Genomic DNA, 14,681 nt, shown 5'->3' on the forward strand with positions numbered 1-14,681 from the left:
CTATAATACTTCTTAATATGTTTGTACTGATTTGTTCTTATTTATTTATAAGATATGAACTCGAAAACTCGGCGATTGATGAAAGTTGTTGAAGAAAAGTATTTATTATTGTTATATATTATTGTTTTTTGTTATTTAGAAAATTGCAAATCTTTGTAAATTTGTTACTGTGTAGAAGTTTGAGATCTTTATCAAAATGATACAATTGTACTTTTTCCGTATTACTAATCCAGATTATCTCAGAATTCCTGTTATACTTGGAAATAGGTGATTCCTCGGGTAAATTTGAAGTAACTTTTTCCTTAACGAAAATGTTCTCTGTGACTACGTTTACGAGGTATTAACTGAAAAAGCAAATCAACCAGACAGTTCGTATCACTGATGCCTCGTCTCCTGAATTAATTCCTGGCTAACACGTTAGTCTTACTGGCTCTCCGATTGGTTCGTGTTTCATGTTGATAACTCGTTAACGAAGTAGCAACTAACATTTTTGTTAAGAGGCAAGCGACTTCAAATCAGTTCTGAAACACCCTGTATGTAACCGTATTTGTTACATTTATTGTGTATCGAAATAAAATCGGAGGATCTCATAAATTTTATTAACTGGTAACATTTCATATGTGATTTGAAGAACTTGAGCTTTTATGGAAAAGTGCTGCCAACAGATTATGTTTCAATGTTTTAAGATCATAAGGATGATCATCTTCAATGATGATTTTTTTATTGCCTGGAACTTCAACGAGGATACCTTCATGCTCGTTGTGATCGATCGTTTCTGAGAGATCTGATTCTGTAAAACCATATACACATTTACGTAACATCTAATAACAACCTAAAAGTACAAGTACTATTTAAACTATATTTATTAAAACCTATTCTATTATTTAAAATTATAAGCTTACCAAAAATGATATGATCGCTCGGATCAACTATAACCGCATCCCACGAACTTGATAACGATGAAGGAATTTTTATTTTCGTTGGAGGAATATATTTGAATTGGTTTTGTGACCATCCAACCGAAGCCAAACGTTTTCTGAACATAGTATTGCTTGTTATTAACTTATTAGCGAAAAGTTCCACAATTACGTGTTTTTAAATAGTGTAATTTGAAACGAAATAAAACGTATAATTGATTATTTCGAATAAAATTGATATGTATAATACTAATGTCAAACTCTATTGTATAGTATAACTCTACAGTATATAATTTTGTAGTGTAATATTAATTCAACTTTAATAAATGTTAATTATGTTTCAAAGTTAATTTGAATAGAATAAGTTTACATTACCACAATCATCCACAGTCTATTTATATCTAATTATAATTTCTTTTACATTAATATATAAATATAGCAATACTAATAATCGAATCGTTTGCTAAATCATAAACCTACTGATGAAGTTCATCGAGTTCGTGTTTCTTGGGGGCTTTTGTAAAAGTTCCAGATAACGGATGGATTATTGGATAGTAATGGTAGTGATAATGATGTATTCCAGGCAGCTTCTTTTTTGCTTCTAGATTATCCTTTAACGAATTGACAATGTTCGATAAGAGCCTCTTAGGACTGAAACATAAATGTACTCTCTATAACACCATTCAGTATATCTAAACGAACTTGGTGCACCCAAATAGTGCAAATAGTGCTCTTATAAACGAGTAATTTAAATTTCATATGACAATTCCGATTAAAGTTACTAGCAAAATGCAAAAGATTAAAATAGATATTCGAAAATGTATATACATTATGTAAAACTCGACTGATACATTAACGATGTTAAAAATCAATTTCTGTGACTTTAATAACAATTTTCTGCGCGTGCATTTGTATAAATGAAACTATAAAATCTCTTACGAGTTAAAGAAGAATCCTTCGCTCGTTGTAACCAACAGTATCGTTGTGAATAAGGTGAACTAGAAATCAAAAAGAAAACGATATACAAACGATATTATACTTAATAATACTCGACAAAGTAAGTTTTTAAAATTTTTGTGCGAGAACTTATATTTAAATTGTCAACATTATTGTACTTTTGAAAGTAGAGAATATACTGCGCAAAATGCTCTCGTTATTACCTTTTTTATCTGAGCCTATAAGAAAAATTTAAAAAAATACCTTTCGTAGATCTCGGTAACATATATGTGCTGAAAATTTGTTAAGATTTGCATATACATATAGATTGTATTTTCGGAATAAGGGAATGGAATTAATAGGTTGGTGGGAATCGGTCCTCTCAGCGAACTTCTTCTGAACAAGACACAGTACTCACGGGTCTCTAGGCCATCAAGTATGTCGAAAACCCGCCCGTAGAACATATATTTACATTCCTGTTCCATTCCAGTATAAAGAAATATTTACCTGAGAAACTCAAACATAATAGAACTACCCTTCTACAAAACAGTTTCTCCAGAAGTAAAATAAATCGCGCAATAGACGGAATCATAGATCTTAAAGATAGACAGTTCATCTCTAACGAAAGCAATAAGAAGATCACAGCTTACGTACAACGCACAACCGATCGGATAAGTAAAATGCTCAGAAAACACAATATTAGAACTATCTTCACAACTAATACAAAAATCGGACAGGTTTTTACGTCTCTCAAAGATCCACCAAAACTACATGACACTTTTCGAGAAAGTATAGAAAAACATTGGAGATAATGGAGGACACTAATATCATCACCGGGGATAACATTAGAAAAATAATTAGTATTAGTCGTATTTAAGCATTCCAGCTACATCTGTTAGTTTAAGTTTATTCATTAACACCTTTATTCCAAAATGCAATGTAGAAAATAATCAAAATGAATTGGATTTACTTATATGATTATTTAAACATGCTTAAAAAAATTAATTTTCCATATTATTTTATTACATTATTTCCACCGTTCAATTTGTATATAATCAAATTAGAATTGCAGTCGCAGTTCCACGCGATTTTATTTCTGTATATATTTCATCTATTTCATATATCTTATGGAATATCCGGACACCCGGTTGCCTAGGATATTATTGTCTACCTGGTACCCGACTGTGTACACATATTTAAAAACAACATGTTAAAAAGCACATTTTTACGTATAATAACGATTTACTTGTAACAACAATTCCGTCTTCATAGTAACAGTTTACTTCACAAAACAGGAATGGTTTATCGAGCACGTGATTCGCGTGACAAACTGAGAATCCCGATAAACCAGGATGCTCTTATATCTACCACCTAGCTCTCTTTCTCCCAAGTGCCCGAGGATCATAGTGTAGTTTTATTCTCATCGGATCGTGTTAGATCTCCTGACGTCGCTTAGAAAACCCAATCATGCACACGTGCTTCCTAACTAGTTTCCACCACTTTCAAATTAAAGTAAGTTATATTTCGTGAAATTATCCTCGAAGTAGATGTTAAATTTTACTTCCAGATATTATTACAAAATTCCATTTGGATAAACACTGTAAAACAGTGCTGCAATTTACAGAAAATAATGTGAAGTAATACTTTAACTTGTAAAAGATAAAATATCGAAAATTATTGTTAGATATACATATTTGGTACATAAATAAATAATTCGTATCTTGCTATCAACACTATTACTGTTATGTAATGTACATTACTATTTTAGTAAGAGAACAATGTCGTTTGTATTAAAATGTACTCGTTATCAATCACGCGTTAGAAACATATATTCTTAGACACCTATAGTAATTTTTATTACGGTGCCGAATTTTGTTTTAATTCTTCGATGCGTTAAATATTAGATGTTTATGGGGATCGTAAGTGAAATGCATATAATATGTAGTGTCTGGGCGCCAGATCAACTTGTTTCTTCGTAGTTCACTTTCGCTTCCATGGCAATGATCTTGGATGATGAAATAAGAATAAGATGAGAATGCACGCAAGTGTAAATGTGGAAGTAAGAGAGAAATTGCGCGTGCTTCTTGCGTGCTATCTTTTAATACGAAGAGTTGTATTACAAATGTTAACTATTTCTTAACTATAAAGTAACAAATAACCTAAACGAATACTTGTTTTTACAGCTTACGATTTAAATTATTTTATGCATAATTCAACAATGTTTTCAAAAGTTAGTTTAGATATTATGTAGCAAACTAGTCTCTCTAGCATCTCAAAAACATTCAAAACATCTGGCCCAGTTCTTAAAAAGTTATTTCTCTTTAAAAAGTGTCCGAATATTATTTTAGGTAACTCTACGTTACATTCACATTTCCACCGATTAATTATCAAACTTTCCAAAGGTCTAATTAATTATCAAAATTTCCAAACGTATTCAACTTAAAAGAGACACATTTACGCGTCTTAATCACGCAATTCAGAACACATATTTTACCGTACGTTCGTTAGAGAACAAAATCATAAAGATAATCACACACTCAGGGACACCAAATCGTTTTATGACAAAATAAACTGATTGAAAGGAAAATCAGTATGAAGCTGCGACATACAACTTTCGTTCTTGTCATTATTCTTGCGGAGAAAGCTCTGTAAAAGGGAACAATTCTCGGTCGTTGCCAGTTTATTGCTATGTACGTATAACCGGTTCGATTTTTAACTGCCATTTTGTTTTCATTTTAAAAAAAACCACTTTGCCGTACTTTTTTACGTTTTCATACCTTGCAAATATAACACTAATGTATTTTAGACGGACTAAAGGTGAGGTTTTGTTTACTTACAGCTTTAAGTCCTTACTACACCGTAATATGGTATAATTATAAGGTTTCATAGAATAATTCAGTGATTAATACACAAGTGGTAAAAAAATAAAAAAAGTAAGAATAAAAAAATGCAATTATCGAAATTAAAGAAGGAAGAAGTAAACTGTGGTGATATAGATCTTCCTATCCTTGATGCATGGTACTTGCCATGCACCTTTCTCCGTTATCGCTTCAACTATACATGTTCTACTTTGTGCAACAAATAAAGCGAAAAAATCGAGTATCGCTAACGCGTCTTATTCTTCTTTCTTTTATCTCTTTAGAATCTAGAAATATTAATCATAGTAACAGTTATTACAGAAAATATTGAAGCATATCGTACTGTTAACTAATGATATAAGTATATTGTGTTATCCTTATTTTTTTGGTTTATTTTCACATGTATAACTACACCCTGGCTGCTGTACTACGGGTCTTGCCATACACTGTGTATGTATAACTCCTTCATTAAAGTCAAACTTTTACAATATCTATATTTTATCATTGATGTCATGAATTGAGGTCACTTGTAATTACATAACAAAATAAGCACATGGAAATATAATGAGAAAAGGAAAATGATAAGAATTGCATTTGAATTTCATTGCTTCTATATTAGTCAAGCAGATGGCGCATCTGATCAGTAAACCATTGGCATGTATGTATTGTAGTTGTGGAAATCTTACATTATTATGTACATTTATCAGTAAGTAGGGCCCAGTAAATGGGAGGACGTTGTGACGATATTTTTCATGAAACGCGTATATATTGACGAACCGCTTCGTGACACGCAATATGTATTAATTAATGTTAACGAGCCAGTGAACCTCTTCTGTACATGACATTTAAAGTGCGTAATTCATCGTGTGCTTTCAAACTTCCTCTGTCACTTTTCAATATTTCGTCTCTATATACAATTTTTACTCATTTACCATATAAACATTGATTAATAATAGTCAATAATATTGTCGGCTAATAACGACAACAATTAATTGTGTATTATTGTTCAAATATTAACTTCTAATTGACTAAATAACTGACAGCGCAAGTCGATATGTCGATTAATATAAAACGCATCTAATGCAGATCGTTTCTTTCGGTAAGTAAGTACTAAGTACATAGTACATGTGCATGTGCATGCGGAGCATATCGAATACAACACAATGCGCAGTTCGATGGACATCGTGATTTGTTGTGACAAGTGCCACTGTTGCATTGAAAAATATAAAAAGCATCGTACCGTTGCCTAATTTCACGTAAATAATCGTTTATCTCGTAATTCATAGACATGCGAATTACATATCGACATGTAAAACTTGCACGCCTTCATGGGCGTATACATTTACATCTACGCATTTACGCTTCATTGGAAGCATTTCTTTTCTACAACATAAATTTAATAATCACGTGTGCAGTTTTACAAATATCGAGAAGTCCTTTTCCATGTTTGAATTTTCTTCTTTTCTATTTTACTCTCTGGTATTACGATTTCCGATGTTGTATTAACTTATGCAAAACACACATTTGCAAATGATAACCTTACATATATATACATATATATAAAAATATCGGTAATTCACTTGTGCAAAACAGTTATGATGTAATTTCGCTTCTTCATGATTAAGAAAATCAATGCTCATGCACTTTTTATTTAGGTTATCTCAGAAATTAGTGATATTAACATTAATATGTATACTACTCTTATTTCTCAAAATTTGTAATGTTTTCGTAATTGTTTTAATATACCCTTGATATGTACACAATAACAAGCAACAGTATTTGTCTTACTAAAAAACGGTGGTATTACTATTTTTATAATTATTCTGTTAAAATTAACAACAATAATTACAATTTAAAACTAGTAAACAAAATACGGCATTGGGTTTTCATTTATAGTAACAGCACATAAAGTATTGAAGGAACCTAAGAGTTTAATGGGATGGTTACATATTTGCGAGTTTCATAAAAAAAACATATAAAATATGAAATGGATAATAGAGGAATAAGAAAAAGCAACAGCTATAAGTTAACATTCCGAAGATAATTTACTTTGAAGCTAGATAAAACTGTCTAGAAAATGTAATAACTCAGTAAATAGATAAATTACTTACTATAAAGGGAGTCATCATATGAAGCAAATTATTTCCTATAAATTATGTGCTTTGAGAGAAATTTCACAATCAAATTCATTGTTTTGAAAATAACCAGATGTATATTTTTTATAATAATTGTCAATCGATATTTTGTACTTAGTTATTGGGAGCTTTAAAGTCATAATAGACATTCCTTGTATCCCTTGGTTTGCGAAAAGATAAACATTATATTTCCCTTTATAATGAAGAACGTTTGTAAAAATGTTTTTCTGATAAGCTGTACATAAATGTCCTACGAAATATTTCAGAACTGCAGGCTAAAATAAATACTCTATATTTATATATTTTATCCATAATCTCTTGAATTCTATTTCAGATTTTCATTGGAGTATGCCCCAGCCTTTGTGGAATATTGTTGCAGTTTACTCTACCATAAATGCTAAAAAATGCCACCAAAACAGAGAAAAATAGCTATAATGGGTTACCGATCCGTAGGTAATGAAACACACTTAAGATTTTGAATTTCTTTTAAAATTAACAAGAAATATACCATTGTAAGCAAAGATTAATCTATTTGATTCTTATTTTCATAATAGTGGTGTATTTATTACAGAATATATTAAATATTTCAAGTTTAATTTTTATTATGTTCAAAAACACATTTTAGACAGTCCTGACTAATATTAATACAGTTTTAATTAGATAATTATAATTTTCATGAAAATAGATAATATTCTATAATTATTAATTTAATCTTTAATCTATTTTAATAGGAAAGTCATCACTGAGCATACAGTTCGTCGAGGGACAGTTTGTGGATTCATATGACCCTACTATAGAAAATAGTAAGAAGTACCTGTATCATCTTACTCGCTACTTCAAAGATTTCTAATGACACTGTTAGTAGTATTTCTGCACATTTTGTTCATAATTCATGCTGTAAACAAGCAATACGTTGATAAAAAATTGAATTACGTAATGGGTAGGTGTTTAGTAAGATGCAGTGGAAATGAATAAGAGTTGAAACAAAAATATAGGTTCTTAAAACACTATGGATTATCAACTTTTTAAAGTAGAATTAATAAGAGATGTACACTTGATACATTTACACAGATATTTCTATTATATTAATTCTATTCTGCTTATTAATAATTCAATAAACTAAAGAACTTATTATTGAAATGTTCTTTAAAATTAAGATAACGCGTTGTATTTTTATTAGTAAAACTCAATTGTTAAAATACAAAATGTAAGTAAAAAAATATTTAATGGAATGTATATATCAATTTTATTTTTTTATTTTACTTTTCATTATTTCAGTACGTTATAAGTTAGGAAAACAAGTTTATTATAAAATGCATTTGAAGATTTTTATCTATATTGATTATACAAACAAATTTGTTTGGCAGTGTACTTTACTATTCAACAGTTTTAATATGTGTAGTTATAGATGTTGTGTATTGTACAATTTTACGATATTATTGTTATTGTCACATTATTATTACAATAGTTTTTTTACAAAGTTAATGTATTAATAGAAAGATTTTTTAAGTTCTAGTAACTGTTACCGTAAGTAATTTCCTCAGTAGAAACTGAAATATTGTTTTAAACATTTCATATTGCTTGACTTAAATAATTAAAATGATTTAAAGCATGTGTATGTATATATTTATATATAAATATATATATAATACTATTAATCAGTTATAAATTAGTATTATAGCATGTGCGTCTTATTAATGGTCTGCATGTGTGATTTGATTTCTTAAATGTAATACAAAACTTCAATACCTTTTTTTTTATTTCATGCAGTTGAATATATTTAACTTGGTAGTATCTTACATGTTACTGTTGAATGCACTCATAAGTTCATCTCTTTTTTTTTTTAATCAAGCATATAGTTGGAATAAAAGATACTTAAATTTTTTGTGCGAAAGAAATTCTATTAAATCAAATCCAGATATTTTCGAATTAAAAACTCTACATCACAATGATGTGGGGTCTACTAACTTCAACATTATTTATATTCTGATCAAATTGATGTTTATGTTTTAGCATTTACTAAAAGCACTCGAGTGAACAGTCAAGATTATGAAGTTAAACTGGTAGACACAGCAGGTCAAGATGAATATAGTATATTTCCAACTCAGTATTCAATGGACATTCATGGATATGTTCTCGTATACAGTATCACCAGTGCAAAAAGTTTCGAAGTTGTACAAATAATTTATGACAAGTTATTGGACATAACAGGAAAAGTCCAGTACGAAATCTTATATTCATTTTCGTTTATTTTTTTATATCACACATTTAATGTACCGCTTTTTTGTATTTCAGTGTTCCAATCGTATTAGTAGGAAATAAAACGGATTTATACGTAGATCGAATGATAACGACAGAACAAGGTAAGCGATTGGCAGACTCTTGGCATGCAGCTTTCCTAGAAACCAGTGCGAAACAAAACGAGGTAAGTTTAATTAGTTATTTACAATAATTGTTTTACAAATTTAATTTTATCTACCCTCTCTTTTTAGTCTGTCGCTGATATTTTTCATACGTTATTGATCGAAATTGAAAAAGCTGATGGAAATGTACAAGAAAAATCCAACTGCATTATTTCGTAAATTATATTAGCTGAGAATATAATTATAATGCGATGTAAATGTATAAGAAAATAAGTGGCAAAATTGGCATTATAATAATAATCGTCCGAAAACAGATTAACTGTAATAAGATAAAAAAATATAAACTGACAAATTTGAAACAATATCTTTCCTTTTGCTGTATAAGTCATGAATAAGTTAGAAATATTATAAATATTGTCTACGAGTATAGATTGCAGAACGTATTTTAAAAACGTTATTACTTTTGTTTTCGTAACCGTTATCTTGCAAGAAGAGAAAAGAGATCATTGATCTTCATCACATTACTAATATAAATTGTACAGCCATGTTTTAGAAAATATTTTTCCGAAAAAAATAAACAGTTAATTTCAATTTATTTTATCTAGCTTTTAAACAAGATGTTTATATTTTTTCATTAATGATAAAATAAACTACAGTTATGAAATTTCGCAGGGAAACAAATAATTTACATTTTATACAGTACTATTCAATGTAAACATGTGTTTAATCATAAATTTAAAAAATTAAATTAATATTTTTCAAAGAATTTTAATAATGGGTCAGTAAAATCTATCAAATATTTATTTAAGTAACCATCGTTATGCGTCTATTACTTTTTTAATTTCTATTATTTGAATCAAATTTATATTGTCAAAGTTTTAAGTTTCGTAATATTATCAAAGTAACATGCACAGTTTTAAGAAATATAATGAATAATAAGTTAGATAAGTTTTGTGCTATTTATGTATTTTAAATTGTTTATCTTGTGTAAATAAAAAATTGATCAAAATATCATATAAATGTATATCTCCATCCTGACACGTAAAATATTTTAATTATTTCACAGAACATGCGATTTTTGCATTAGAGCATTGTTTTTTAATTGCTTTCAAAGATAACGTTGATTCGTTAGAAAACTCTAATCTTTTTTAAGAGCTTAAGCTGCAGCTGCAACCCTCCACAGTGTAGCATTCGCGATTTTCTTTAGAGTCGCGAGTTCAGCATAGTGATAGCCGGTTCAAAACGAGATAGTCGGCGGTACCGAGCTTTGCAGCACATGTCCGTGAAAGACCATATCTGTGTAAAAAAATACAGCGTTGCTAGATCTCGGTCAATATTCAGGGTGGCCGGCTTATAATAGAATTTTCATTTTGCGTGCTAGAACCGATTTTATTATTTGAAGCTTCTTTAAAAATCAAATTTCGCGCCATGTGTCTCTGATGGCGCGCTAACCGAATGTATACGTAAAAAGAGTAAGAACGTAAACACGGTACAGCAAGACGAGTTACATTGTTCATCGGTGTGATTATTCCACATGTAGTTGTGTTGAATTCATGCTCGCTTGCTGTTTTCCCTCTATATCTTTTACTGGGAGGGTAACACTGTCTCACCAGTAAGTTGTCAACCAATCAGAGCAAAGAGACATCTTTATTAACCCTTGCTTACAGTTCGAGCTACGGCCTGGGGATGTCTAGGAGTAGAACCCATTACTATACTTACATGTTAGATTTAATTTCTTACATTACAGGTTATGGCAGGTTAAAATAACAACACCAGAATAACAATCAAGAAATAAACGATGTATTTTACTTATTTGATCAATTTCTACATTTGACATCAAATAGAGTAAAAATCTGTTGAAAAAATTTCATTTGTTTACCATTTTATTAAACATCAATAGAATTTTACAATGGTAGAAATAATATTGAGTGCCGGTGAAAAAACCTTTATTCTTCATGGTGTAGATGTAAGTCAATAGTATTTAGCAAGTTTGAAATTAAGTTATTTTATGAACAGGATCATTTTCTAATTATTAGGCAGACTCTCGGAATGATGGCAGAAGACGATGCGAATATCGTACTATGGAAATCGAAACTAAATTGATGCCACAAACTCATGGATCTGCAAGATTACGTATTGGAAATACCGATATACTTGTTGGTATTAAAGTAGAACTTGATACTCCAAATGCTGATACACCAGACGAAGGAAATTTAGAATTTTTTGTTGATTGGTATATAATATTAAGAGTTCTATTTCCTTTTTTTTCAGAATACTGGGTAATCACTTACAAACTATTTTTATTTTATAGCTCTGCCAATGCGACACCAGCATTTGAAGGAAAAGGTGGCGATGATTTAGCAACTGAAATAAGTAATACTCTTACAGTAGCTTATCAGACGCGTAATGCTTTTGATTTAAGAACACTATCTATTTTACCTGGCAAGAAATGCTGGAAAGTTTATGTTGACATATTGGTAAGCTAATGTAGTTAGTAGAACTTGAACAAAAATATCATTGTTTAATATGGCTTTGATATGTATAATAAAGGTTCTTCAGTGTGGCGGAAACTTGTTTGATGCAATTGGAGCGGCAGTTAAAATTGCACTGTATAGTACAGAAATCCCAAAAATTATAGCAGCTACACTCGATGGTGGGGAACCAGATATTCAATTATCAGATGATGCTTATGATTGCATTCGGTTAGACACAAATAACTGTCCAGTCATTGTAACATTGTGCAAAGTATGTATATAAGTCACACTTTTATAGATAATTGCATAACTTTTAAAATAAACACATTTAATTACTCCTTTTCATTGTTTAATCGTTTATCATTGATTTATTATAGATTGGAGAGAACTATGTAGTTGATCCTACATTGGAAGAAGAAGTATGCAGTGCAAGTAGTATAATTATGTCTGTATTACCTAGTAGTAAAATTTCATCAATAGTTAAATTGGGTTACGGTAGCATTCAATCCAGTACTCTCAATAAAATGTTAAAGGTAAGGCAACTATAAATCATTTATAGAAGAAATAGTTAGGAATTATTTGTAACAGAATTACATTTTTAGATGGGCCAAAATATTGGATTACGTTTAAATGAAGGCATAATGAAAGCATTGAATGAGGAAACTCAACTTGGTACAAAAAAAGAAATATTTGGCTTTATTCGATGAAATATGCTATCATCTATATTTTGCATATAAATATATTATATTTTATTCAATCACAAATTGTTATTTGTGTCATGATTTGACATAATATTCTATACCTTCTCATCTACATATTACTTTAAAAGTGAATCATATACTGTCAAAAAGTAAGGAAGAGTATTAAGTAAAAATATTGCAAACATAGGGATATATCTACACAAATTCCGTATATATATATTGTTAATTATATTGAACTCGATAGAAAGTCTGTGCAATTTTGCAATCGAATTGCAAGCTAACAAAAAATAAATGTATAACTTTTCCAACGTCCTTTTTATAATATTTTTGTAGTATTTGTTGTACGACAGTGAATTAAAATACGAAAGTTACCTGAAAATTGATATGTATAATCACGATTATATCAATTATATTCATTGTTATCCTAGAATAAGGATAAATTTTCACTAAGCTAAATTGAACGATCAGTAACTGCAAAGGTACTGTTGTTTATCAAGGTTATGCCAAGGTTATTGTTTATTTCTAATTAAATGTTTTTAATTCTACAGGTACACATTTAGTTCTTATCAAGATCTGGTTTTTACAACTTCTAGGAGCAGTTATAATAATAACAGAAGTATATTTATGAACTATTTAAATACAATTTACGTAACATTTATATGGGTGCCTTTTCGAACTCTTTACTTGCATATTGATTTGGTGGCCTAATAGCAACTTTCGGATAGCCTGGTTCACCTGGTAATACAGTCGACCGTGACTGCATCATTGTCCAACCAGAAACGCGCTGCCAAGTCTATAAAAAATATTAATTACAATATGAAATAATCATATATTTAAATTTTAATTGCGAAACTAAAACCTATGAAACTCAAAACATTAATGTGAAGGTATGGACATGTTACTGTTATAAAATAACAGTATTGTACAATAAACTTGAAATAAAATGTTATTTTTACTTTTTCTGCATACAGATTTTATAAAAAGAATTACATATTGTTATAATGTTAGAAATAGAAATTAATATGGTATTTCCTTTAAAAAGGAGAGGATGGCTTTTTTAACCTTATGTATGGCTGCTATAGAAAAATTTCTGGTATTTCAAATGCCTAGTCCTCTCGTGTAATTACTTAATAATATAAATCCACAAATTTATGTTCAAAGCTAATTAATAAAAAGAGTATACATACCGCATGATTATACTTTAGCTGATACCATGAAGCATAAACCAGTATAGCACCCAATGTGAGTTTTCCTATGACACCTCGTACAACATAAGCACATTTATTACCCTACAATCAAAGACAAAGAAAATATATTTCTCAATAGAAAGTAATTATTCAGTGACATCTTTATTTATAGGCTTTCTCTTTATTTACCACAATTGGAGTTATAGCTTTCTCGAAAACATTAAGAGGTGCTTTATACAATCTTCTAAGTGGATTGTAATATTGCCTGTACATCTCAGGGGTCATTACTGGTTCGCCATGTGAAAGGTGCAGACTTTTGAGATATTTTGCTCTCCAAGCACGTTCCTCTTCTGTCATACCAATTAAACGTTCTCTTTCCCTGGCAACACGACCTTCAATAGATACTGGTCTTATACCACCGGTGGCAGATTCTGTCATTTTGATTGGTATTGTTAACTGAAAATATGAAATAATGATTTAATACAATAAATCCAATCAATTTTACATACAGACTTGTCTTACGTCCTATAAATAAATAGTATATGCACTTATACTTTATATGTATTTTTATAGTAATTCATAAACCATCAATAATGTAATTTAAATATATGCTTAATTATAAGATAAAGATACATTCAAAATATCTCACGCAAATAAAATGACATTAAATAATACTAGTAGATATTTTGTTGAGATTAGACTTACACCGAAATTGATTAAAAACAACCTTTTTCACGAATTACGATATTACGTCACAGAGAGTACTCGGTGTATGTTCGTACACAGTACGATTTAAAGAACTTCTATCTCAGCGCCGTCGACGGTAGAGAGGTGAACCTAAGTTTGTAAGAACGCCACGTGCCCGGAATGTATGATTTCTACATTCAATAATGGAATGTATTTCTTATGTTCTTTACGTAGAATGCGTTAATGTAAGAAAACTTTTGTTACTAAATTTTTCGAAGTCAAACGAAAGTTATTTTAATTCTTTTAAATGGAATTCTGCATTTTTGTTTCACTGCAATGAAAGAGCGTAAAAATAACGAATTTAAAACGCTATTTAAAAGTGATTATGAACTAAGTTTCCAGGATATAAAAATAGAAATTTTT

The 14,681-nt window shown here is 29.7% G+C and overlaps 4 protein-coding genes across 6 annotated transcripts; 2 read left to right on the plus strand and 2 right to left on the minus strand.

Moving 5' to 3' along the window:
- Positions 1-17: 17 nt before the first annotated feature.
- LOC144472605 (uncharacterized) lies at positions 18-3,176 on the minus strand. Its single transcript, XM_078185839.1, has 5 exons — positions 3,100-3,176; positions 1,857-1,915; positions 1,398-1,568; positions 903-1,036; positions 18-790 (listed from the first exon to the last, which is right to left on the minus strand). Exons 1-5 carry the CDS (start codon positions 3,121-3,123, stop codon positions 615-617), a joined length of 564 nt encoding a protein of 187 aa, XP_078041965.1. The 5' UTR covers positions 3,124-3,176; the 3' UTR covers positions 18-614.
- A 2,219-nt stretch (positions 3,177-5,395) lies between these two features.
- On the plus strand, positions 5,396-10,214 carry Rheb (Ras homolog enriched in brain). 3 transcript variants are annotated; one of them, XM_078187746.1, is made up of 6 exons: positions 5,396-5,561; positions 7,181-7,299; positions 7,578-7,649; positions 8,860-9,067; positions 9,142-9,271; positions 9,339-10,214. In XM_078187746.1, the coding sequence occupies exons 2-6, from the start codon at positions 7,251-7,253 to the stop codon at positions 9,426-9,428; spliced, it is 549 nt and encodes a 182-aa protein (XP_078043872.1). In that variant the 5' UTR covers positions 5,396-5,561; positions 7,181-7,250; the 3' UTR covers positions 9,429-10,214. The 3 variants fall into 3 exon arrangements, with proteins under 3 accessions (XP_078043872.1, XP_078043870.1, XP_078043871.1); XM_078187744.1 differs by having other exon boundaries at positions 5,396-5,810; positions 9,339-10,213; XM_078187745.1 differs by lacking the exon at positions 5,396-5,561 and adding an exon at positions 5,820-5,967.
- Positions 10,215-10,888: 674 nt separating this feature from the next.
- On the plus strand, positions 10,889-13,343 carry Rrp42 (exosome complex component Rrp42). Its single transcript, XM_078186635.1, has 6 exons — positions 10,889-11,175; positions 11,246-11,442; positions 11,521-11,686; positions 11,760-11,954; positions 12,061-12,216; positions 12,286-13,343. Exons 1-6 carry the CDS (start codon positions 11,119-11,121, stop codon positions 12,388-12,390), a joined length of 876 nt encoding a protein of 291 aa, XP_078042761.1. The 5' UTR covers positions 10,889-11,118; the 3' UTR covers positions 12,391-13,343.
- Positions 12,984-14,383, minus strand: Nd-b17 (NADH dehydrogenase (ubiquinone) B17 subunit). Its single transcript, XM_078186636.1, has 4 exons — positions 14,277-14,383; positions 13,761-14,027; positions 13,572-13,673; positions 12,984-13,177 (listed from the first exon to the last, which is right to left on the minus strand). Exons 2-4 carry the CDS (start codon positions 14,007-14,009, stop codon positions 13,040-13,042), a joined length of 489 nt encoding a protein of 162 aa, XP_078042762.1. The 5' UTR covers positions 14,010-14,027; positions 14,277-14,383; the 3' UTR covers positions 12,984-13,039.
- Positions 14,384-14,681: the final 298 nt, after the last annotated feature.

Source organism: Augochlora pura, chromosome 7, assembly GCF_028453695.1.
Source record: "Augochlora pura isolate Apur16 chromosome 7, APUR_v2.2.1, whole genome shotgun sequence".
Lineage (NCBI taxonomy): Eukaryota > Metazoa > Arthropoda > Insecta > Hymenoptera > Halictidae > Augochlora > Augochlora pura.